The 27,820-nt window shown below is 37.4% G+C and overlaps 1 protein-coding gene across 1 annotated transcript in view; it reads right to left on the bottom strand.

The window, feature by feature from the left end:
• The window catches only part of LOC150079992 (uncharacterized), a 76,246-nt gene that overhangs the window by 16,583 nt on the left and 31,843 nt on the right, over window positions 1-27,820 (bottom strand). The window contains exons 3-8 of the mRNA XM_090383308.1: window positions 22,167-22,325; window positions 17,989-18,147; window positions 17,087-17,248; window positions 16,700-16,885; window positions 10,137-10,295; window positions 3,987-4,358 (exon numbers count right to left, since the gene is read on the bottom strand). Of these exons, the coding sequence (XP_090239434.1) occupies window positions 3,987-4,358; window positions 10,137-10,295; window positions 16,700-16,885; window positions 17,087-17,248; window positions 17,989-18,147; window positions 22,167-22,325 (1,197 nt within the window). The remainder of the gene's footprint in view (window positions 1-3,986; window positions 4,359-10,136; window positions 10,296-16,699; window positions 16,886-17,086; window positions 17,249-17,988; window positions 18,148-22,166; window positions 22,326-27,820) is intronic.

The following is a 27,820-nucleotide window of genomic DNA, read 5'->3' as shown; positions in this document are numbered from 1 at the left end:
AATCTTGTAATAACTGAGAGCAAAGTGGAGGAGAAATTGTTGAAGATAAACACAAGAAAGGCACCTGGGGTGGATGGGATCTATCCAGTTATATTAAAGGAGGCAGCAAAGGAGGTAAGCAAACCCTTAGCCATAATTATGAGAGCTTCCTTGGACTCAGGGGAGGTACCCATTGACTGGAGATGTGCAAATGTGACCCCAATTCACAAAGGGGGATCAAAGGCTGACACAAGTAATTATAGACCTGTGAGTTTAACTTCTGTTCCCGGAAAATTAATGGAGGCACTGGTGAAAGAAGCACTGCAGGATCATCTAGACAAGACTTCAGTTATAGCTAGGACACAGCATGGTTTTGTTAAGGGGAAGTCTTGCCTGACCAATTTGATTGGATACTATGATGCAGTCACAAAAGAACTGGATGCAGGGAATAACTTTGATATTATATACTTGGATCTTAGAAAGGCTTTTGATACTGTTGCACATGGAAGACTGCTGCACAAATTGGAGCAGTGTGGCATTGGAGGCAAGTTGCTGCTATGGATAAAGGGGTGGTTGAGGGGGAGAAGACAGAGAGTGGTAATCAATGGACACTGCTCATCGTGGACTAATGTTATTAGTGGAGTCCCTCAGGGTTCAGTATTGGGGCCTTTATTGTTTTCTGTATTTATAAATGATATTGATGATGGTATATCAGGCTTAATGTCCAAGTTTGCAGACGATACGAAGGTTGGCAGGGTTGTCAAGGACACTACTGACACTATGCTGCTGCAACAGGATTTGGAAAGGTTGAGCAGATGGGCTTCGAGGTGGCAAATGAAGTTTAACATTGACAAATGTAAAGTACTACATATGGGAAACAGCAACCCCAGAGCAACGTATCAACTCTGTGGTACTACACTGACAGTGGTAGAGAATGAAAGGGACCTGGGGGTGGTGGTGCAGGCAGATATGAAGTTCTCTGAGCAGTGCAGACGAGCTGCAAGAGTAGCTCATGGTGTATTGTCAATGATATATAGGAATTTTTCTAGCAGGGATAAGGAGGTGATTATTCCCTTGTATAAGGCAATGGTCAGGCCACACCTAGAGTACTGTATACAGGCCTGGAGGCCTCATTTCAGGAAGGATGTAGAGCTGCTGGAACGAGTACAGAGAAGGGCAACTAGATTGGTGAATGGGACAAAGGGGTTCTCTTACGAAGAAAGGCTTAAGTTTTGCAAATTACAGTGTCTGGAAACTAGGCACCAGCGGGGTGATCTGATAGAGGTGTACAAAGCCTTGAATGGTTTGAGCATGCTCAATGCTGATGGGATTCTTCCTCTAGCTCAGAAAAATCACCTGAGAGGGCATAAATTCAAATTGAGGAAAGACAGATGTAGGATAGATGTGCGGAAATTTGCCTTTAGCCAGCGGGTGGTTGGTGGGTGGAACAGACTTCCATCCCTTGTCGTGGAAGTTGATAGCCTAAATAAGTTTAAGGCTCAGCTGGACAGGTATTTCGAACGAACAGAGGGGTGAAGTGGAAGTGGTTATTTTTATTTATTTATGTTACTTTTTTTTTTTTTTTTTTTTTGGCTGATGCTGCATAAGCTTGCTTTCTTGCATCAAATGCCTCTACTAATGCTAATGCTAATATCCCCATGGTTCTGAAAACAAACACAAGGGAGGTGCATCTTTGTCTAAATTTTATCATACTGCTACAGTTTTTATATTTATTTTCTTTTTTACATGGGTAGTCTTCATTAATGACATTACATAATTTTGACTTTCTCGCTTTAAATTTTTTTAGTTGTAAGTTTATATTTATATAAGCCTTTTAAAAATAATATAAAAGGTGTTGAAAATTTTTATTAAAAAAAAAAAAAAAAGATAAGGTAATAAAAGTGACAGCAATAAATTTTCTTGCTCCTTTATGAAAATTTAAGTTCACTTATCAAGTATTTACCAAAATATCGTCCTTGGAAGATTCAATTATAAGGCTTTTTTCTGAGTCTCTCTCTAACAAATTGTTAGTTGAAATTTTCTTTTCTTCAGTAACTGGGAATATGTCTTGGCAGTTCGAAATGTCACACTGAGCTTTATGTTTCTAAAAACAAATAAGTGAATTTCTTCACTAAGCTGCTGCTATGCACTATCAAGATATGATAGGATATAATTTGTTGTTTTATTTGGTTATAGATACTTCATATTTTACAAATGGCTTATTTTTTTTTATAAATGAAGAAATTAGAAATAAAGTAAAAGCTATAAATTCTATTATAAATTCTTTTAAGAAAATTTATAATGCTTACCACAATATCTTCCTTGAAAGATTCACCTTCAAGGTGACTTTCCACATCTGTCTTCAATAAACTCTCTTGTGAAGGCTGCTCATTAGCATTGATATTTTCAATATATTTTCAATTTAAAGCGAGAAAGTCAAAATTATGTAATGTCATTAATATTAGGGATATGGTGTGGCAGCAGGAAATATCACCATGTTCTTGATGTTTCTGAAATCAAACAAGAGTCATCCAAATGAAATTATGAAAAATCGTTTAAAGGATTTTTGCCTTTATAATGCAAGTATATTATCATTATTTATCATATTTTTATTATTATTATTATGTATTTATTTTTTTGGCTGGATTTTATATCTCTCAAATGTAGGCATTTGGGAGTTTTTTTATCATCAAAGATAAAATCAGGTCCTGGGTCAAATTGAGTCTGATCTGATACACTTAACTGCACGGAGATATGTATTTCCATTGATTTTTACCTTTGCTCACGGAAGTATGCAATTATTATTTATCATTTATTGTTTTGGTTATTAGTATTACTGTGGCAATGATGCAAGAAAACATGCCGGTTGGACAAATTTCATAATATCCTTCAAGTTTCTCAAAACAAAAGCTTCTTAGCCCTATTGCCATTATGCTACTAGGTTATCATGAATAATGTTTTACATGCTTACTGCCATCATTAATGAAATTATATGATTTTTCTTCCTTTTTTCTTAATTTTTTTTTGGTTGGAAGTTTATTTATAGAAAGCATTTTCACAAGTGTTACAGAGGGTGGCTTAAAATTTTTTTTTTTTCAATACACAATCAAATGTCATGAAAGGTTTTCATGTAATTTGTCCATAGATCAGGAACAAATTTCAATTTATAACCAGTGGATAAATGACGATCTTTGATCAGATGGGAGGTTTCCGGTTTTTGGGGGTTAATGGAATTCTTTCTTACTTCGGAAGGAGTAGCGGTAAGTGCAACTGGGAAGTATTTTGGAAGGAAAGGATATCGCACTATTTTTAGGACCTGGCTAGCTATGAACAAGTTCGAAGCCAAGGAAAACATCAGTGAAATTAAAGATTGTAAAAAGGTGACACAACAGGAGTACAGGCTTTGAGAACTAGTGGAGGAATATTATCAAAACCTGGAGTTTTCTTCACATTTCGAGAAGACCAAGCAGATAATGATTGTAGTGTATTGGAAACGGAACAAGGTGTTTACCAAGAACCTCAACAGAAGAGTCAGAAAAAGTCGGCTTTATCTCTAGCTGAACAGATTTTTTTTATTTTTTATTTATTACAAATCTGGTGCCGTTTGCAGCTCACAAAATTTGAAATTAAGTGTGTTGCCTTTTGCAGATTAGTGGCCATTTAGAAAGGACATCAGAGTAGTGTTATCGCCTTTATGCAATGAATACAGAAATACACATTTCAAAACATCTAAAATAGTAGATGTTTTTACAACTAGTGGGAGAGGAAAAGAAGTAAGCTGAAAGAAACTTGTTCGATACCATTCCATTCTTCAAGCAACAGCGTGGAAAACTGTATTTAAGAATGTAGAAAAAAATTCAGATTTTTAATCATTGATTAACGGTTAACGCTTGAACTTTTTTTTTTTTTTGATGGATACGTGTCACAATCGGTTACCATAATGTTTTAACGGGAATGATTTAAACGTGTATGATTTTATTAACGAATAAGATCATACAGAAACTTACATCAGTGTCTTTCAGTCCAGTTCTTTGAGAGAACCAAGGGCAATTCTCTTGTTCCATTTCAGCACTCCAGTTTTCTGAATTAGGTCTTATTTGTCCTGTTTCAGGACACCCACTTTCTATTTCAGGACACCCATTTTCTGCTTCGGGACGCTCATTTTCTGTTTCAAGACACACATTTTCTGAGTTAGAAAACACTTGCTCTATTTCAGGACACCCCAGTTCTGAGTTAGGAGACTCTTGTTCTATTTCAGAATATACCTGTTCTTTCTGAGGGTAGTAATCTTGACTGTGACCAACAGAATCTTTAGACGAGAGTACAGCTGTGCAGTTAGAACAGTTCATTCGCGTTGAATAACAGACATCTTTGTGATTCTGCTTGGAAAAGAAAAATATACACAATTTACAGCCAATGTGGATTTAATATCTGAAGATGAAACTATAAATTTGAAGAGTAAGTTTCCTAATGCAGGATTTTAGCTAACTCGAAGGGATAATACTAGCTATCTACAAAATACGAATACTAAACAGGATGTTATTGCATTTTAAAACTTTTAAAGTTTACTGCTTCAATATTTTGTAATTAATCGACTCTTCACTTTCAAGAAAATTTAATTATTACATACAACAAACGGTTTCCAATACCTCCTAACTTCAATTTACAGTGTCTTCTGTTTACTAGTTGGACCATATAATAAACTGGAGTAATGACTTAGAAAAGTGGAGTAATAACTTAGGCAAATTTTACTTCGACATAAAAACTTACATCAAGGTCTTTTCGTTTAATCACTTGCAAACACCAAGGACAGGCTTCGAACGATTCAGGGCACTCACACTGAACGTGATAAATCACATCTTTTAAACTGATTTCGGATTTACAAGCAGGGCAGTGTATTCGTAATGAACTGCAGTCATCATTGTCATTCTGGTGGAAAACAAAAGGGCTGCTCAGTTAAGTGGATTGGATTACTGTTCATTAGTGCTTTTAAAAATTTGATTTATTTAGATATTGTTGGATTATATTGTTATAGGTTTTCCTGTAACAGTTTGATTTGTATAACATTATAGATATAATTTTTTAAAGTTAATTTTCATCGATATTTAGATAAATTTATAACGGTAGCTACAAGATTATATAACGGTAGCTTAAACACATCACAGGGTATTGTGACTCACATGGAAATAGCCGATGGCAATTTACTGGTGAGTCATGATTTAATACATTGCGGAATGTTTTCCAAGGTCGACCTGGTGACTAATCATAGCTCACCTTGGGATTCTTTTCTTTCTGATCGATGCAAGGAGTGATCTTAAATTACAATTTGGTACACTGAAAAAACGGGTGCTTGCCCTCTGGAATAATGCATCTGGGAGCTCGTGAGGGACTCAAGACTCCAGCAATCTACCAAGTGATGCACACCCGATTCGGGCCTCAAAACAGAAAAACCAAGTGCACACTACTCTAGTTAAAAAGGGCATTGTTTTATTAGGAGCCTCCACTGTCAGGGATACAGGGAATATTTTTTGTAACAAGGATAGGTGGAGTAGAACCAGGGTATGACTGCTGGGAGCAGCTATTAATGATGTCACCAACAGATTGTCAAATTTTAAGAGGGATTAACAAGAATATTATTATTCACGTGGAGACTAATGACATTAAGCATACACAATCTGACGATTTGTAGGAAAAATACAGGACCATGCTAAGGAAATGCCACGAGCAAGGTCACAATGTCTAAGTGTCTGCAATTCTGCCCAGACACGATAGGAGGGATTATATGTTAAAAGCCTTGTAGATTAACTCAAAACTTGAAGGACTCTGCAAGGCTTTAGGGGGGAAATTTCTATCAGCATGGACGACACTTGTAGGTAGAAAGAATTTGTTTGGTAGAGACGGGATACACTTAAAAAAGGTGGTGCAAACGTTTTTGCCAGTATTATTGAGGATATCTTAAAAGTTCAGTTAAACTGCTACTTAGGAGGAAGGGGGGTAACACACGTGTTTAACTGATAATATTGGTCAAAGTAACTCTTCCACATACCTCAAGAGTTCTTATCTGTTACCCCAACTGGACATATTATCTAGATGGTCTAGGGGCAGAAACGTTTCAAGTGAGCGAGTAGCTAATGCCAGGGAAGAGAGCCTAAAACACTTCAAGGGTTGTGTTAGGGTAGTTAAATATACAAGAACAGTAAGTCTTAATTGTTTATATAGTAACGTTAGAAGTGTTGTCAATAAAATGAGTGAATTCAAACTGCTGGTTAAAACAAGTAATGCGGGCATAATAGGGCTTCTGGAGAAATGGTGCCACCCGGAAATTAGCATTAGTATTAGTAATGCCGCATGGTGCAAGAAAGCCTATGGCTTATGCTGCACCAGCCAAAAAAATTAAAAAAAAAAATAATAATAATTAATAAAAAGAAAGGAAATTAAACCTATCATCCTATGCAATTCCCTTACCCTAAAGTACTATCCAGGTGACCTTTGAATTTCCCCAAACTGTCGGCATCTACCACCCATGAAATAAACTTATTCCAGTAATTTATAACTCGCTGGCTAAAATAAAACTTCCTTCAGTCCAATCTAAACATTTCGCCCCTGTAACTTGAATTTATCTCCTCTAGTTCTAGCATCATTTATAATCTTGAAAATTTCGTCCTCATTCATTTTACTGATGCCTCTCAGAGCCTTAAACACCTCAATCAAATCTCCTCTAATGCGTCTAGTTTTAGCATTAGCATTAGCAGAGGCATTTGATGCAAGAAAGCAAGCTTATGCAGCATCAGCCAAAAAAAAAAAAAAAAAATAACCACTTCCACTTCACCCCTCTGTTCGTTCGAAATACCTGTCCAACTGAGCTTTAAACTTATTTAGGTTGTTGTTGTTGTTTGGTGTTTAGGAGCATTAGCAACTAAGGCCATATTGCTCCAGGATATGCAGTGGTCATTCCTTAACCTTTCCGCATCCTCAGTATTTGGTGGTGACGGGCTCGAACCTCGGTCTAATCAAGAAGCGTGTGCTACACACTGCTGCTCCTTCCCACCTGGCTACAGAGGCGCCTAACTTATTTAGGCTATCAACTTCCACAACAGTGGATGGAAGTCTGTTCCACCAACCAACTACCCGGTGGCTAAAGGCAAATTTCCGCACATCTGTCTTTCCTCAATTTGAATTTGTGCCCTCTCAGGTGATTATTCTGAGAGAGAGAAAGAATCCCATCAGCACTGAGCATGCTCACACCAATCAAGGCTTTATACACCTCTATCAGATCACCTCGCCGGTGCCTAGTCTCCAGCCACTGTAATTTGCAAAACTTAAGCCTTTCTTCATAAGAATAACCCTTTGTTCATTCACTAATCTTACTGCCATTCTCTGTACTCATTCCAGCAGCTCTACTTCCTTGAAATGAGGCCTCCAGACCTGTATACAGTACTCAAGGTGTGGCCTGATTGCCTTATACAAGGGATTAATCACCTCCTTACCCTGCTAGGAAAAATTCGTGTATATCATTGACAAGACACCATAAGTTACTCTTGCAGCTCGTCTGCACTGCTCAGAAAACTTCATATCTGCCTGCACAAGAGGCGAAGTAAACTCTGGCGGTGAGCTAGATGATTTTGTAATAACTGAGAGGAAAGTGGAGGAGAAATTGTTGAGGATAAACATAGAAAAGGCACCCAGGGTGGATGGGATCTATCCAGTTATATTAAAGGAGGCAGCAAAGGAAGTAAGCAAATGCTTAGCCATAATTATGAGAGCTTCCTTGGACTCAGGGGAGGTACCCATAGACTGGAGATGTGCAAATGTGGCCCCAATTTACAAAGGAGGATCAAAGGCTGACACAAGTAATTATAGACCTGTGAGTTTAACTTCTGTTCCAGGAATATTAATGGAGGCACTGGTTAAAGAAGCACTGCAGGATCATGTCTTGCCTGACTAATTTGATTCGGTATTATGATGCAGTCACAAAAGAACTGGATGCAGGGAATAACTTTGATATATTTGGATCTTAGAAAGACTTTTGAGACTTCTGCACAAATTGGAGCAGTGTGGCATTGGAGGCAATTTGCTGCTAGGGATAAAGGGATGGTTGAGGGAGGAGAAGCCAGAGTGGTAATCAATGGACACTGCTCATCATGGACTAATGTTATTTAGTGGAGTCCCTCAGGATTCAGTGTTGGGTCCATTGTTGTTTTCTTTATTTATAAATGATATTAATGATGGTATATCAAGGTTAATGTCCAAGTTTGTAGACAATACAAAGGTTGGCAGGGTTGTTAAGGACACTACTGACGTTATGTTGCTGCAACAGGATCTGGAAAGGTTGAGCAGATGGGCTGAGGTGGAAAATGAAGTTTAACATCGACAAATTGAAAGTACTACATATGGGAAACAGCAACCCCAGAGCAAGGTATCAGCTCTGTGGTACCACACTGACAGTGGTAGAGAATGAAAAGGACATGGGGGTAATTGTGCAGGCAGACACGAAGTTTCTGAGCAGTGCAGACAGGCTGTAAAAGTAGTTCATGGCATCTTGTCAATGATATACAGGAATTTTTCTAGCAGGGATAAGGAAGTGATTATTCCCTTGTATAACGCAATGGCCTGATGGCCTGACCACTGCGATATTCCCTTGTATAACGCAATGGTCAGGCCACATCTTGAGTACTGTATTCAAGTCTGGAGGCCTCATTTCAAAAAAGATGTAGAGCTGATAGAATGAGTGCAAAGAAGGGCAACAAAATTAGTGAATGGAACAAAGGGTTGCTCTTACGAAGAAAGGTTTAAGTTTTGCAAATTACAGTATCTGCAGACCAGGCACCAGCGAGGTTTGTAAAGCCTTGAATGGTTTGAGCATGCTGAATGCCAATGGGATTTGTCCTCTTGCTCAGAATAATCACCCGAGAGGGCATAAATTCAAATTGAGGAAAGACAGATGTAGGATAGACGTGCGGAAATTTGCCTTTACCCAGCGGGTAGTTGGTTGGTGGAACAGACTTCCATCCCTTGTTGTGGAAGTTGATAGCCTAAATCAATTTAAGGCTCAACTGGACAGGTATTTTGAATGAACGGTGGGGTGAAATGGGAGTGGGGTTTTTTTTTTTTTTTGCTGTTGATGCATAAGCTTGATTTCTTGCATCGTATGCCTCTACTAATGCTAATACTAAAGACAGAGTGGTAATCAATGGACACTGCTCTTCATGAACTAATGTTATTAGTGAAGTCCCCAAGGGTTAAGTGTTGGGCCCATTGTAGTTTCCTGTGTTTATCAATGATATTGATGAAGGTATACGAGGGTTAATGTTCAAGTTTGTAGATGATATGAAGGTTGGCAGGATTGTTAATGATAATAATGACAGTATGCTATTGCAACAGGATCTAGAAAAGTTGAGGAGATGGGCTGAGAAGTAGCAACTGAAGTTTAACATTGACAAATGCAAAGTACTACATATGGGTGGCGGTAACTCTAGAGTAACGTACCGACTGTGCAGTACTACGCTCAGGAGAATGAAAAAGACCTGGGTGTAATTGTGCAGGTAGATATGAAGTTTTCTAAGTAGTGCAGGCCTGCAAGAGTAGCTCATGAGGTTTTGTCAATGATATATAGGAATTTTTCAAGCAGGGATAAGGTGATTATGTTGGGTACTACAAACAGGTCTGGAAGCCTCATTTTAGAAAGGATGTAGAGCTGCTGGAACAAGTACAGAGATGGGCAATGAGATAGGTGAGTGTAACAAAGGGTAGCTCTAGGAACCTGTGAGGTGATCTAATTGATTTGTATGAGGTGTGCGGAAATTTACCTTTAGCCAGTGGGTAGTTGATTGCTGGAACAAGCTTCCATTGTGGAAGTTAACAGCTTAAATAAATTTAAAGCAGAACTAGACCAACTTTTGGAGTGAAGAGATGGGTGAAATTGGAAGGTTTTTTGACTGATGCTGTATAAGCTTGCTTTATTGCATCATATATCTATACTAATGCTAATGCTATCATGGTATGAAAAACATAGGATTTGTTGTTTTATTTATTTGGTAAGATGATTAAAGATATTTCATATTTTACAAATGGGCTAAATTTTTTTTTTTTTTTATCAATGAAAAAATTAGCAATAAAGTAATAGCTATATATTCTCTTCAGAGAATTTTAATGCTTACCAGAATATCTCCCTTGGAAGATTCAACTTCAAGGTGACTTTCCACATTTGTCTTCAATAAACTCTCTTTTGAAGGCTGCTCATTAACATTAATATTTTCAATGTGAGGTATTAGCGATATGGAATGGCAGGCGGAAATATCACCACGTTCTTGATGTTTCTGAAATCAAATAATAGTCATCCACATTAAATTATGAAAAATCTTTTAATGAATTTTTGCCTTTATCTATGCAAGTATGTATTATTTATCATATTTTTATTTATTTAATTTTTTGGATGGATGTTTTATATGAGATTTTTTATTTAAGATATCTCTCAAAGGCATTTGGAAGCTTTTTTCACCAAAGAATAAATCAGGTCCTGAGTCAAATGAGGTTAATCTGACGTATATATTTGCATAGTGGTATAAGTATTTCCTATGATTTTTACCGGTGGTCACGAAAGTATGTAATTATTATTTACTTATTTTTTTTTTGTTGGAAAAATTTCACAATTTCCTTCAAGTTTCTCAAAACATACAAGCTTGTTTGTCCAAATGCCATTAAGTTACCATGAATAAATAATTTTTCACATGCTTATTGTCTTCATTAATGAAATTAGTAGTAGTAGCTATATGGTGCAAGGAAGCCCTGAGGCTTATGCTGCACCAGCCAAATATCCCAGTGAGAGAGAGAGAGGGGGGGGGGGAATTACAGAAGTCAACTCAGAAGAACAGTGTCCAAGGAAGTATCTGCAGAAAAGGCATGCAGCAGAAACAGAACTTCTATGAGACAGATAGTGGAGAGATCCTGTTAGAGATGAGTCATTAATTAACCTAACTGCCTTCTTCTGAATGGAATCTAGAAGCCCTAGAGAGGTTTTGGAGGCACCACTCCAGATGTGGGAACAATATTCCCTGGTAGGGCGGATTTACGATTTGTACAGAGTGAACAGCTGTTTGGAAGAAAAGTAACGCCGAGAGCAAAAGAGAAAACCAAGTTTTTTAGATGCAGAGGAAGCAATATTTTTAATGTGCTTGTGCCAAGAGAAATCAGCGTAATCCCCAAAAGAGATATATCATCTTGCCTAGAAATTGGAGTGCCACCAAAGATAAGCATAGGAGCAGAAGAATCCTTTTTGTGAGATATAAGATAGGACTGAGTTTTAGAAGAATTGAAAACTAAGTTGTCTCTGCCACACTGGAGAATTACCTGGAGATCGGCATTTAAGGAATTAGTAGTGGTTATTTGAGAAGTTGAAGCTGATTGAACAGGGCGAGGTCTCTCAAACTGGAAAGTGAATGCAATGTGCTATCATCAGCAAAACTATGGATAGGATTTCCCCTCAATGGAAGAAGGTCATTAATGTACAAGAGTAGGAGAAAAGAACTGAACCTCGGGGGAAATCAGCATTAGTGGAGAAGTTAGAAGACAGAGAGCCATCTACCATCACCCTCAGTGACTGGTCAGAGAGAAAACTGGATAACCAATTAATAAAACAGTTGGCAAACCATAAGATGGAAGCTTATGTTTAGAAGACCTTTATGCCAAACTCGACTGAAAGCCTTTGAGCTGTCAAGAGCAATTGCTTGTGTTTCACTGAATTTTTCCATTCAATTTGTCCATAAATGGGTAACATAAGCCAGAATATCACCAGTGAATTGCCACTGATGGTATCTATAATGGTTATTGTTGATCAGATGGAAGGTTTCTAAGTAGTTTAAGAGTTGGCGGTTAATTGATTTCTCCATTACTTTAGAAAGAGTAGAAGTAATTGCAATGGGACGATAACTAGATGGGAGTGATTTGTCACCCTTTTCAGGAACTGGCTGGATATGAACAAATTTCAAACCAGAAGGAAAAACACCTTTCGAATAAGAAAGTGAAAAAAACGCGGCAAAAAGAGGAGTAAGTTTAGGAGCACAGGTTTTGAAAACAAGTGGAGAAATACCATCAGGACCTGGAGCTTTCTTAGCATCAAGATTTGTCAAAATCCTGACATCCTTTTGACGGAAGACCACAGGAAGCACTGAATGGAGCATGTTGGGAATGATGGAAGGTGTTTTACCAAGATCATTAATACATGGGTTGGAAGAAAAATGGGATGCTAGCAGGTCGGCTTTATCCTTGGCTAAAGTGACAATAGAACTATCTAGTTTTGACAGAGGTGGAGTAGAGATGGGCAAAAGTTGTGGGAAAATAGCTATTGGCAAGAGACCAGAATGCTCAGCTATTAGGGCAAGAAGCAAGTTTTCTACTCTTAGCCTGTTCAAAATCTAGTTTGGACTGGTTAATAACTGCTTTACAATTGTTGCAAGCTTTGGTGCAGGCAGAAAATGAAACTGAAGAATTGGAAACAATCCAATTACAATATGCACCATTCTTCTCTTGAACAGCCTTAGCACATTTATTGGAAAACCAAGGTTTAGATAAAGGATGAGATTTTAAAGTGGAGTGTGGAATAAAGGATTCCATTCCTACAAGAATAATTTCACTGACACAATATGAGCAAACATTGACATCAGAAGTTTTGATACAATAATCTGACCAAGGAAAAGAAGAAACTAAATCTCGCAGGTCATCCCATTTTGCAGTCTTGTAATGCCAAACAACATGAAGTTGGGAATATCCATGCGATAAAGACTCCACTGAAGATGAGACAATTACCAAGTTGTGATCTGAGAGGACTAAAGTACCACTCAATTCGACCATGTACTTAGAAGGGTGGTTTGTGAGAAAAAGATCAAGCATGTTGGCTGTATGGTTTGGTTTGTCCAGTATTCTGGTAGGTAAATGAACAATCTGCGCAAAGTCATTACTAACTTCAAAAGCCTCAGCACCTTGACCACCTGGGTCGGTGTGACTAGAAAACGGAAGCCAGCTGGAGTTGTGAACATTAAAATCACCAAGGAAAATTACCTCACTGTTAGGAAAGTTGCGACTGGGGAAAGTCAAGTTGCAAAGAGAGGAAGTCAAAGAGTTCCAAGTGATTAGTGGAGTTGGTAGAACAGTAGAGGTAACAGATGAATTTGACACAATGAGGTAGATAGATTTTAATCTAGAGAAGATCAAAAAGAGGGGATTCCAAATTACCAAGTCTCTGACAGGGAATATCGGAATGAACATATCCACAAGTACCATCTTGGAGGTGAAAGGAATCAAACAGTGAATAATTTTGGAGACTGAGATGAGCAGTGTTTGAATCAAATGATAACTGAGACTGTCAGAAACGGTACATGGGGTTTGGCAGATTGTATGTGGAAATGGACATTACTGAGATTAGAACTGAGACGAAGTATAAAGACCATGTAGCTTGATACATACATTCACCTATAGAGGAGCAGCAGTGATAAGCTTACCAAAACCAATGATGCATCACGAAACCATAAATTTTCAGCTCTACTACTACAGATAAATCATCCAAATTTTGATGAATCCTGGGTGTAGGATTTCAAAATCCCACTATATTAATTCCAGAGCCAAAATGTACCAATATGCCAGATATCACAGAAGGATCAATGTCCTAAACTTTCAACCAACCAACACAAGATTCCTTTTTTGAGACCTAATGTTTAAAATAAGTGACAGACAAATGTGGTGTCTTATGGCGGTTAAGGTTTTAAACTGATAGCGATAAAACTAATTAGCTTTAAATTCGATGTTGCCAGTTAGCTTACTATGATATTATGCCAGCCTTGGAGGCCCAAAATAGTTAATTATTACTATATTATGTAATAATTGTAAGTTTCAACCTGTTCAACAACTGTCCATAAAAGATATCCAGCAAAATCAATCAACTGTGGTTGCATTTACATTCACACATGAGGAGTTATTCAGGGAGGGGAATGCCAGAGGTGAAGTAAACTCTGGAACTGAGCTAGATGATTTTCTAACGAAATGACTGAGAGCAAAGTGGAGAAGAAATTGTTGAAGATAAACATAAGAAATACACCTGGGGTGGATGGGCTCTATCCAGTTATATTAAAAGGAGGTAGCAAAGGAAGTAAGCAAACCCTTAGCCATAATTATAAGAGCTTCCTTGGACTCAGGGGGAGGTACCCACAGACAGGAGATGTGCAAAGGTGACCCCAATTCACAAAGCAGGATCAAAGGCTGACACAAGTAATTATAGACCTGTGAGTTTAACTTTTGTTCCAGGGAAATTAATGGAGGCACTGGTTAAAGAAGCACTGCAGGATCATCTAGACAAGACTTCAGTTTAGCTCGGATGCAGCATGGGTTTGTTAAGGGGAAGGCTTGTCTGACCGATTTGATTGGATACTATGACTTGGTCACAAAGGAACTGGATGCAAAGAATAATTATTATATCATATATTTGGATCTTAGAAAGGCTTTTGATGCTGTTGCACATGGAAATCTGTAACAAAGTCACAAATTGGAGCAGTGCTGCATTGGAAGCAAATTGCTGCTATGGATAAAGGGATGGTTTAGTGGAAGACAGAGAGTTGTAATCAACAGACACTGCACTTCGAGGACTAATGTTATTAGTGGAGCCCCCCATGGTTCAGTGTTGGGTCCACTGTTGTTTTCTGTATTTATTAATGATAATAATTTTCTGTATTTATTAATGATATTATTATGTCGGGCTTAATATCCAAGTTTGCAGATGATATGAAGGTTGGCAGGGTTGTCAAGGACACTACTGACACTATGCTGCTGCAACAGGATCTGGAAAGGTTGAGCAAGATGGGCTGAGAGGTGGCAACTGAAGTTTAACATTGACAAATGTAAAGTACTGCATATGGGAAGCAGTAATCCCAGAGTGATGTATCAACAGTGTAGTACTACACTTACAATGGTAGAGTGAAAAGGACCTAGGGGCAATTGTGCAGGCAGATATGAATCTTTCTTACAGTGCAGACTGTCTGCAAGAGCAGCTCATGGTGTCTTGTCAGTAATATACAAGAATTTTTCTAGCAGGGATAAGGAGGTGATTATTCCCTTGTATAAGGCATTGGTCAGGCCACACCTTGAATACAGTATACAGGTCTGGTGGCCTCATTTTAAGAAGGATGTAGAGCTTCAAAGTGCAAGAATCAAAAAATCACTGCTGCCACTATGTGCCCGTTGCTTTTCTGCTCTAGTCTGAGGCATGATATTTTAAATTAATAAGATCAATAAATTTAATTAAATAATTGTCAATACTACACTATCTAATAGAATCCTAAATGCAGGGATGCGAATTACGCTATATAATTTTACATTATAGCTACCTAGTTAACACAATTAAAAAATTTGAATTCTCTACCACTCTATACAAAAATAATGGCTGCAAGATTCGAACGAAACAACAGTTTTACGTATATTAGTAGTAATCTACAAAAACTCTTATCTAAATTAAAAATAAAAATAACCAGCATATCTAGAACTATATGGCTACTTATAAAGTTCAATATAAAAACAATCAGGTAAATAAAATGGCAAAAACCTAACGCTTTTTCACTACGATATAGTGTAGTAAGCGGCAGTCATTTTGATCATGTTTGTGAATTAGAATTAAAGTTTAATTCTATTATACAGCGATTCTAATTAGCAAAAAAAATAGGAGGAATATTACCCACAGGCTATAAAAGTAAAGATATACTGTATTAAGTACAAATTTAGACTTCATTATGTTACCAATTAAAAAATTAAATGATACATGAAAATCGGAAGAATATTTTCCACGGGTTAGCAAAATAAAACAAATTTACGCTTAAGTGCATAGCTTAATTAATACATACTCTAATATGTACATACTAACTAGTTGACATTTCTGGGTAGGGGTTAAAATTTAAAACAGTAGAAAAGATAAATAATCAATAACAAAGAACATGGCGCACACACACACACATATTGCAAGTAACACGATGCTCGCAATTGAGAACAGTCACAAAGCTTAAAAAACAGGAATGAAGAGCAGATTCTGAAAATTAATTTTTTATATGATTGAAGCACTAACAAAAAAGCCCAATAAACAGGGGACTGCTAATTGTTTTTATTGTTTTATGGTTGTGACCTCCAGAAATCCGACCGAACCACGTATTATGGTCAGAGACAATTGTAGGGTAACTCGAGTGCTGCAGTCTCCTGCTCCAAGTAAACAGCACGTTGTCCCAATTAAGCAAAGTAAACCCTGGATATTTTCTCAATTGGGTTCGTTCTGTTCTTTAAGATTTGCCCTGAATAAATGGCTGCCCCAATTAACCGGTGGCCCAAATAACCAGAATCCACTGTATTATGTATAAACAGTACTCTGTATATTGAACATACAGAATTATTATCATCATCAGAATATAATATTAATATACAGCTAAGTTTACATTACACTATCTTTATTTACAAAGCTTTTTAGCATACAAGGTGCTATAAAGTTTTGTAATCAGAAAATGTCTGATATTCTCAGTTCAATTTAAGAAAGTTAATTTTGGCTTTTCAGCACAAATATTAATATATTATTAAAGTCTGAGTGTTTATTGTGAGGCAATTTGAAAACAGTTCTGTGCTTATAAACAGTGATGAAAGAGCTAGTCACAATCATTACAATATAACATTCAAGAAATGATAGAGCAGACTAAGAACTTACTAACTGGGACTGGCAATCCCTAAAGGGGATAGTATCATCATCACATAGGTCATCTTTGATGACAGCAATGTCAGAGGGCCTTTTTCGGTAACATTCTATCTGATGTGCATCTAAATTAATTTTTTTAATCTCAACATGACATCCTGGACATATGACAACTGTATTTCTGCAGAGCAGTTGGTGATTCTGTTGAAAATAGAAATCAAATTTTTTAGACCGTTGTCATAAACTGGCTCTTCATGTGCACAAGTTCTTAATAATTGCAATTAGTTTTCTTTAATTGGAAAAGCATGTAAGGATTTTTATATAATAACATTAAGAGGAAAGAATCAATACTTTTATTTAGACCACTATGTAAAAGGACACAACAAATGAATTTCAACATACATGGATGTCCTTCTTTTTATAATTCTGTGAACAGTGTGGGCATTTTTCCACAATCGCTATGGGACATCTATTCCTCACATGTTCCAACAATGATCTCCGCTTCATCTTAACACTGCAATGCACACAGCTTACCAATGCTTCATCACACTGAGCTTGGTGTTTCTATAAAAAAAAAATAAATAAATAAAATAAAAAATGTGCAACTTTGTTAATTTAATTCTTTTGGTTTCTCTATTTCAATACAACATAAGTGTTGCTAAGTTCAACAATATCAACTTTCATGGTTTATATATCAAGTATGTTTTTCAAATGATTTCTGATGAAATTCTATCATCTTGCTATTAAAATTATAGTAAACAGGCAATATTAGTAAAATAATAAGAGGAGTTTACCTCAATATAGTACGTAGAACACTTCCGTATGATACCCTCCAGAAATTAAAACGGAAAAAACGAAAAAAAGCAACAACTTACCGGTACATTAAAGTAAAATATAAATAATTAAATAATCAATTGAACACAATTCAAAATAGACGGTCGAAAAGCGTTGTCAGCTTCAGGAAGGAAAATCGTTTTGAATATTTTCGTTAGATTCTTTTAATTGCGTTGATTTGATTTTTAATTGTTTTAAATTGATTTTGAATTGTGTTAAATCGATTATTTAACTATTTAATTAAATTTTACTTTAATGTACCGGTAAGTTGTTGATTTTTTCGTTTTAATTTCTGGAGGGTATCACACAGAAGTGTTCTACGTACTATATTGAGGTAAACTCCTCTTATTATTTTACTAATATTATTATCAATGTAGAACATATTGAGTATTACAGCTCTGATTCATACTATCTAAGTAAACAGGCAAGTAAGAATAAGCCATGATTGAATGCATTTTATTTCAACTTACTTCAATGTGTTCCTTTTCAAACTTTAATTTGCAGTGAGGGCATGCCATATTATCCTTCAGACATTTGTTGTCTATGTGATCATCCAAGTTTCTGAAAATGACCTGATCATTGCATTGTGGACAATAAATTTTTCTCTTGTCACAAGTCAATTTATGATCCTAAGGAAAAGACAAACAGGTTGGACCTGAACTTCAGATAAAATAAAAAGGTTTAAATACATAACATTAAGATATCTTTTAAGGGCACAAAAGGTGAAATTATTGTACACATTGGCATTAATGATATTAACAGTGGAAGATCTGACAACATACTCAACAAGTATGGGGCAGTGTTGGAAAAATTTCGAGTTATGATTGAATTTAAAAGTGTCTGTAATTTTGCTCAAACTCGATAGGGGGCAGTATATGTTGCAAGCATTATCAATTAATTCGAGAGAGTGTGCAAGGCTCACAGAATAGAATTTTTCTCAACATGGTCTGTACTTGTTAACAGGACAGACTGTTTTTGCAGGGATAGTCGATTTAATAATCCCGAATATTTAACTTCTGATTCAAAATGTTTGCACAAAGCAGGATAATTCCAAACTGCAATTGCCATCTGCAAGCTACAAGCTGCTCATCGTAGCCCAAACACACGACTGATCTTAATAGTTTCCACATCGAGTTCTTTAGCAATCATTCTTAATTCACACTGGTTTTTTGGGGATTGGTGATATAATGCATAGTTTTTTTTTTTTTTTAATTATTGCCTGTATGCCATTATATGCCATTATATTTTAGAACATTTTTCTACATGCAGTGAAAGCCTTGACATTTCAAAATCTGCCAACATTTCATCTTTGTAAAGTTTATATAAAACTTAGTTGCCTCAATCCCAACTCCTACATTGCTATTGTCACTAGTTCTTTGAACACTGTGCAAAATGTCGGAATCACACAGATATTCAGCTACTGTGACCAATAAACAGAGACAGGAGAAATTTACTGTTACCAAGGGGAATTAAAAAAATAATTGCCATAAAGAAGTTGGTTAAACAGAGGTCAGACTGTAAATAAATCAAAAATGAAGCAATTTTAAAATACATAATTGATTGATTGCAACATTAAAATGCTGGGGATGGGGCCACACTAGGCCCACCGAGTTTTTGGTCTGGATACTCAATAATAGCATTCAGGATTTCATTTGTAAAATAAATGATCGTCTCAACAATGGGCTTGCATATTAAATAAAAAAATAAAATAACAATGGGCTCGGCTTTTGAGAGCCCAGCGAGCCCATTATAGCTCACCACTGGGTGGAACATGCAATAAACTGACTAGCAAATGGGCATAAACCGTATGAGAATATGGTTAAAGCAACTGATTCACATGCCGATTAATAACACGAATGACAACGGTGCTTAAGAGGAAAGCAGCATACCACTAGAACTGGCTGCAGTTTTCACAGACACTTTCCTTACCTATGCCAGTTTTTTCATGAAATAAAAAAAAAAAAAAAAAAAAATTACAAACCAACATCTCAATGCACACAGTGTTCTTGCCATTGTGCATTACATCATAATTGTACATGCACAATGTAATGCACAATGGCAAGAACATCATAACTGTGCATGGTACCTAAATTTTAGGGTCCTAAATGGCCAATCACACCATCTTATGTTTAATTCTCCCACTACATTTTCCAAATTTTATTGTTTGAACTTTTTGTCCCCAGCTGTAGGCCTATCTAATTTTTATTTTACGATACTCTCATACCTTAAGGGAAGGTTTTTTGCTTTCGTAAAGGCGACAATGATGGTCTGAGACAGCATTTAAATTCTATACAGTGGGACCAACTGATGATGTTACCAACAGCAAATTCAAAATTGGAAGCATTCAAAGAACTTATCTTGGAAGCCACTAGGCTTTACATACGAAACTTAGAAATATTGTTCAAGGTTTAGGCCTAAATGGATGTCAGATGAACTAATGAGACATATGGCAGAGAAGAAAAATGCATGGGATACATATAAATTAATGGGTGACATGGAAGCCTATGACAGATATAAGCTGGTCTGTAACCAAGTCACAAAGGAGATTAGGCAGGCAAAGGCAGATTATGAGATATCCTTGGCAAAGGATGCAAAGAAAAACAGAAAATAGTTCTTTATCTATGTAAACTCTAGAAGGAAAGGGATGAATCAGATTGGTCCACCGGATATTGATGGTTCAACAGTTGAGGATCCTGCTCAGGTGGCTAACAAACTAAACGAGTATTTTGCATCTACATTCACACATGAGGAGTTATTCAGAAAGGGGAATGCCAGAGGTATATTCAACTCTGGCAGTGAGCTAGATGATTTTGTAATAACTGAGGAAAGTGGAGGAGAAATTGTTGGGGATAAACATAAAAAAGGCACCTGGGGTGGATGCTATTTATCCAGTTATATTAAAGGAGGCAGCAAAGGAAGTAAGCAAACCCTTAGCCATAATTATGAGAGCTTCTTTGGACTCAGGGGAGGTATCCATAGACTGGAGATGTGCAAATGTGACCCCAATTCACAAAGGAGGATCAAAGGCTGACACAATTAATTATAGACCTGTGAGTTTAACTTCTGTTCCAGGAAAATTAATGGAGGCACTGGTTAAAGAAGCACTGCAGGATCATCTAGACATGACTTCAGTTACAGCTCGGACACAGCATGGTTTTGTTAAGGGAAAGTCTAGCCTGACCAATTTGATTGGATAATATGCTGTAGTCACAAAGGAACTGGATGCAGGGAATAACTTTGATATTATATATTTGGATCTTAGAAAGGCTTTTGATACTGTTGCACACGGAAGACTGCTGCACAAATTGGAGCAGTGTGGCACTGGAGGCAAATTGCTGATATGGATAAAGGGATGGTTGAGGGGGTTGTCGTTGTTGTTGTTTTTTTAGGAGCATTAGCAACTAAGGCCATATTGCTCCGGGATGTGCAGTGGTCATTCCCTGACCTTTCCGCATTTTCCGTATTTGGTGGTGACGGGCTCGAACCCCGGTCTAATCAAGAAGCATGTGATACGCACTACTGCTCCTTCCCACCTGGCTACGGAGGCGCCGATGGTTGAGGGGGAGAAGGCAGAGAGTGATAATCAATGGACACTGCTCATGGTGGACTAATGTTGTTAGTGGAGTCCCTCAGGGTTCAGTGTTGGGTCCATTATTGTTTTCTGCATTCATAAATGATATTGATGATGGTATATCAAGTTTAATGTTCAAGTTTGCAGATGACACAAAGGTTGGAAGGGTTGTTAAGGACACTACTGACGCTATGCTGCTGCAACAGGATCTGGAAAGGTTGAGCCAATGGGCTGAGAGGTGAAAAATGAAGTTTAACATTGACAAATGTAAAGTACTACATATAGGAAATAGCAACCCCAGAGCAACGTATCAACTCTGTGGTACTACACTGACAGTGGTAGAGAATGAAAAGGACCTGGGGGTAATTGTGCGGGCAGATATGAAGTTCTCTGAGCAGTGCAGATGGGCTGCAAGAGTAGCTCATGGTGTCTTGTCAATGATATACAGGAATTTTTCTAGCAGGGATAAGGAGATGATTATTCCCTTGTATAAGGCAATGGTCAGGCTACACCTTGAGTAGCTGGTAGCTGTATACAGGTCTGGAGACTTCATTTCAAGAAGGATGTAGAGCTGCTGGAATGAGTAGAGAGAAGGGCAACAAGATTAGTGAATGGAACAAAGGGTTGCTCTTACGAAGAAAGGCTTAAGTTTTACAAATTACAGTGTCTGGAGACTAGGCACCAGCGAGCTGATCTGATATAGGTGTATAAAGCCTTGAATGGTTTGAGCAAGCTCATGCCGATGGGTTTCTTTCTCTTGCTCAGAATAATCACCTGAGAGGGTATAAATTCAAATTGAGGAAAGACAGATGTAGGATAGATATGCGGAAATTTGCCTTTAGCCAGCGGGTAGTTTGTTGGTGGAACAGACTTCCATCCCTTGTTGTGGAAGTTGATAGCTTAAATAAATTTAAGGCTCAGCTGGACAGGTATTTTGAACAAATGGATATGTGAAATGGAAGTGTTATTTATTTATTTTTTTCTTGGCTGATGCTGCATAAGCTTGCTTTCTTGCATCATATGCCTCTACTAATGCTAATCTGTTAATTGTAAAGAACAGTTTTACTTGAAACTTACCGCATAATATTTCTCATGAAACTTAGCCAAACAGTACGGACATTCCAGGCGTACCCGAGGGCATCTATTTTTTGTGTGTCCATCCAATGTTTTTCGGTTCATTTTATTGTGACAATGAGGACAGCTTACTTTGGCAAAGTCACACTTCATTTCATGTTCCTGGGGAATATAAACAGAATACAAAAGTTTTTCTATTCCACTGCACTTTTGTTACAATATTATTTTGTTATAATTGTGCATTACAATATACAGGGATCTAGAGTAACACCAATTAAAAATGAGACATTAAAAATGGATCTGACCAGTTATTTCCAAGTAATGAGCACAGGAAGTGAAAGCCCTATGAATTGAAGTGTTTAAAGGTGTATCTACACCGATATCATATAGATACAGAATCTTAAACTCTGCAAATATTATGCCTAGTTGCATTTAGTTTTATTTAAATAATAAACATTAGGAAAATTGGTCCCCGTTTTAAGTGGAATTTTCTGGAACAAATTATCCTTGGATAACGAGGATCCCTTGTACTCATAATATGATTACTAAATTTCTAAATCAAATAGAAAACTTATTACGAGAGAGTTTGTTAGATGGTTGACCAAATGCAATTCAATGTTTTATCACCCTGAACAACGATTATAACTTTAAATATTTGATCTGCAGCCTCGGTCAGTCCTCAAAATAAAACTAATACATAAATCAGTTTTCTTGGCAATTCCCACAATGCAGAATGTGCTGGTACCACAGGAAGTAGTTACTATCAATGACTGTGTTGTCAGAGAAATGGGAAATATATTGTGCAAAAAGGTTAGTTGGAATAGGAATGTTTTCCAGGACCAAAAGTCGATGATGTAGAGCTAATAGCATCTTTTAAGAGAGTGAAATACTGTTGTACACATTGATATTAAGAGTAAGAAATATAAGAACTTACTTAATAAGTACAAGGCAATTTTGAGAAAAAAAGTTGTGAATTAAGATTAGATTTTAAAGTGTCTGCAATTCTCCCTAGCCATGATATGAGGGAGTACATGTTGTAAACCTTGTCAATTCAATTAGGTTCTGGAGAGACTGAAAGGCTCATGGAGTAGAATTTTTCTCAGCTTGGTCTGTGTTTGTTAACAAGAGACTATTTTTACAGAGATGGAAAACACTTAAATGGAAGGGGTTGCAAAGATATTTGCTGATGCTATGCAGTGTTAGATAGGTTGGAAAACTGATAGCTTGGGCAGATTAAGAGATTAACTAGAGACACAGCCAGAGATGAAAGTGATTCTTGCTCCGCTTATTTTGGACAATGCAACAGCATCAGGGATTTCAAGCCTGCTGCATAAAGAGCAGGGGATGAAATCCCTGATCATGGGTAATCACGAACAAATAAGCACATGGGCTCTGTTAGGGTAACTAAGAATAAGAACACATGCATGTATACTTGCATATACACTAATGCTAAGAGCATATATACAGTCATCAAATGCGGACACTAGGGATGTTGGAGATGTGACATCACTCACACATAAGGGATGTAGAATTTGAATATGGGGGATTACAATGTGGACAGAAAGGAGAGGGGGAAGTGGAGTTATTCTTCTTAACTAAGAGCATGTTGAGTCAGTTTGATGTGATATCTGCGCTAGGAAACAAAAATGAGGAGTTGTTATAGGCCTAATGACTGGGATGAAAATAACAAAAACTACACAGATAAATAGAGTGGGACAGTAAATCAGAATGTCTTATAATGGGGGATTTTAACTTTCCAGATATTGACTGGAACTTGTGGATGGGTCACTGACACACTAGCAAGACTTTTCTGGATTGAGTGGATGACTGTTTTCTACAGCAGCATGTTAGAGAAGCAACAAGAGGAAGCAATACTTTTGAACTGGATATCAGTAGCAATTCTTCATGCATTAAGAACCTGTAAGTAACAGATCCTTGATAATCACAGTGTGCTGATGTGGAATTAAAGTCTTAAAGATTATGTCTTAAAGACATAACTACTGCCAAGTGTAAAGGGCAGAATTTGCTGTTGGTAACATCATCAGATGGTCCCACTGAATAAAATTTAAAAACTATTCACTGGGACCATCTGATGCAAGAAAGCAAGCGTATACAGTAACAGTGAACCAAAAAAAATAGAAAAACCCTTCCTATTTCACCCATCCATTTGCTCCAAATGTTTCTCTAGTTCTGCCTTGAATTTATTTAAGCTGTCAATTTCTACAACAACAGATGGAAGTTTGTTCCAGCAATCAATCACACGCTGGCTAAAGGCACTCTTCTGCACATCTACTCTACAACTATCTTTACTCAATTTGAATTTATGCCCCCTCAGGTGATTAATCTGAGCAAGAGGCAGAATCCCATTAGCACTGAGCTTGCTCAAGCCATTCAAGGCCTTACACACCTCAATCATATCACTTTGCAGTTGCCTAGTCACCAGACACTAATTTGCAAATCTTAAGCTTTCTTCCTAAGAGCAACCCTTTGTTCCATTCATTAATCTTGTTGCCCTTCTCTGTACTCGTTCCAGCAGCTCTACATCCTTCCTAAAATGAGGCCTCCAGACCTGTATACAGTACTCAAGATGTGGCCTGACCACTGCTTTATACAAGGGTTAATCACCTCCTTATCCCTGCTAGAAAAATTCCTGTATATCATTGGCAAGACACCATGAGCAACGCTTGCAGCCCGTCTGCACTGCTCGGAAAACTTCATATCTGACTGCACAATTATCCCCGGGTCATTTTCATTCTCTACAACCTTGAATGTAGTACCACAAAGTTGATATGATACTCTGGTGTTACTGCTACCCATATACAGTACCACACATTTGTCAATGTTAAACTTCAGTTGCCACCTCTCAGGCCATCTGCTCAACGTTTCTAGATCCTCTTGCAGTAGCATACTGTCATTAAAAACCCAGCCAACCTTCATATCGTCTGCAACCTTAGACATTAAACTATTTATTCATTAATAAATATAGAAAACAAAAATAGACCCAAACCTAAACCCTGGGGGACTCCACTAAATAACCAACAGCAAATTCTAAATTGGCAGCATTCAGGGAAACAATCATAAAAGTTATTAGGTTTTTCTTTCCAACTAAGAAATATCATACCATACCATATTAGACCTAAATGGATGTCAGATAAACTGATGAGACTTTTGGCTGAGGAGAAAAATGCATGGAATACATATAAATTACAAGGTTATAAAGGAGCCTATGGTAGGTATAAACTAGTCTGCAGTCAAGTCACAAATGAGATTAGGCAAACTAAGGCAGATTACCAGAAGTCTCTAGCAAAGAAAAGCAGCAGAGACTTCTTTACTTATATTAACAGTACCAGGAAGGGACTGAATAATATTGGTACACTTGACGTCGATGGTTTAACTGTTGCTGATCCTGCTCAGGTTGCTAATAAATTGGCAATCTCCTTATCCCTGCTAGAAAATCACCTCCTTCTCCCTGTATATCATTGGCAAGACATCATGAGCTGTGCTTGCAGACTTCATTAAGAATTCATTATCCATGAATTTTTACATTCACGGATAATGAATTAGCATTAGCATTAGCATTAGTAGAGGCATTTGATGCAAGAAAGCAAGCTTATGCAGCATCAGCCAAAAAAAAAAAATAAAGTAAAATAAATTAAATAAAAAATAATCACTTCCACTTCACCCCTCTGTTCGTTCGCAATACCTGTCCAGCTGAGCCTTAAACTTATTTAGGCTATCAACTTCCACGACAAGGGATGGAAATCTGTTCCACCTACCAACCACCCGCTGGCTAAAGGCAAATTTCTGCACATCTATCCTACATCTGTCTTTCCTCAATTTGAATTTATGCCCTCTCAGGTGATTATTCTGAGCAAGAGGAAGAATCCCATCAGCATTGACCATGCTCAAACCATTCAAGGCTTTGTACACCTCTATCAGATCACCTCGCTGGTGCCTAGTCTCCAGACACTGTAATTTGCAAAACTTAAGCCTTTCTTCATAAGAGCACCCCTTTGTTCCATTCACTAATCTTGTTGCCCTTCTCTGTACTCGTTCCAGCAGCTCTACATCCTTCTTGAAATGAGGCCTCCAGACCTGTATACAGTACCCTAGGTGTGGCCTGACCATTGCCTTATACAAGGGAATAACCACCTCCTTATACCTGCTAGAAAAATTCCTATATATCATTGACAATACACCATGAGCTACTCTTGCAGCCCATCTGCACTGCTCAGAGAACTTCATATCTGCCTGCACAACCACCCCCCAGGTCCCTTTCATTCTCTACCACTGTCAGTGTAGTACCACAGAGTTGATACGTTGCTCTGGGGTTGCTGTTTCCCATATGTAGTACTTAACATTTGTCAATGTTAAACTTCATTTACCACCTCTCAGCCCATCTGCTCAACCTTTCCAGATCCTGTTGCAGCAGCATAGTGTCAGTAGTGTCCTTGACAACCCTGCCAACCTTAGTATCGTCTGCAAACTTGGACATTATGCTTGATACAGCATCATCAATATCATTTATAAATACAGAAAACAATAAAGGACCCAATACTGAACCCTGAGGGACTCCACTAATAACATTAGTCCACGATGAGCAGTGTCCATTGATTACCACTCTCTGTCTTCTCCCCCTCAACCACCCCTTTATCCATACCAGCAATTTGCCTCCAATGCCACACTGCTCCAATTTGTGCAGCAGTCTTCCATGTGCAACAGTATCAAAAGCCTTTCTAAGCTCCAAGTATATAATATCAAGATTATTCCCTGCATCCAGTTCTTTTGTGACTGCATCATAGTATCCAATCAAATTGGTCAGGCAAGACTTCCCCTTAACAAAACCATGCTGTGTCCAAGCTATAACTGGAGTCTTGTCTAGATGATCCTGCAGTGCTCCTTTAACCAGTGCCTCCATTAATTTTCCGGGAACAGAAGTTAAACTCACAGGTCTATAATAACCTGTGTCAGCCTTTGATCCTCCTTTGTGAATTGGGGTCACATTTGCACATCTCCAGTGCATGGGTACCTCCCATGAGTCCAAGGAAGCTCTCATAATTATGAGAGTTTGCTTACTTTCTTTGCTGCCTCCTTTAATATGACATGATTGAAACTTAAACAATGAAATGTGCTATCAACTTTGCCATGAATTACAGATCAACTTTCATCAACGTCCTGAATCTGATGTGTCATAGCAAAAAAATGTTGTCATTTGGTTCACTCTCACAAAAATTGAGGGTGTTAAATGATTTTAAAACTGACAATTTTGGTATCACATTAAGTGGTTTAATCAGCACATGAACAAACATAACTGGTTAAGTTTATCAAAATTACATTGTTTGAGAGTGGAATTTAACAGCATATTCTTTAATTTATTTCTTTATTTTCACAACGTAAAAATTTCAAATGAATAATTTAAAATTAAAAAAAAAAAAAAATGAAATTTACTCTAAGGATAGAATATAATAAAAAAAAGTAAGGTTAAGCTCGAGATCTTGGGTATTAGTCCATATTTCGACAAACAGACAGGAACAAAGCAGTGATTGGCATGTGCCAATCTGCTTTCTCCACCCTCCTAGGTTGCTATACCTAAGGTTTCTCCCCCACTTGCCGCTATTTATAAATTGGGAATTCAATTTCCGATTTTAAAACAGCAG

The sequence above is a fragment of the Mastigoproctus giganteus genome, chromosome 10 (assembly GCF_048544385.1).
Source record: "Mastigoproctus giganteus isolate SK-2022 chromosome 10, ASM4854438v1, whole genome shotgun sequence".
Taxonomy (NCBI): domain Eukaryota; kingdom Metazoa; phylum Arthropoda; class Arachnida; order Uropygi; family Thelyphonidae; genus Mastigoproctus; species Mastigoproctus giganteus.
Note: the sequence above shows the minus strand (reverse complement) of the source record. Positions and strands in the feature narration are given on the sequence as shown.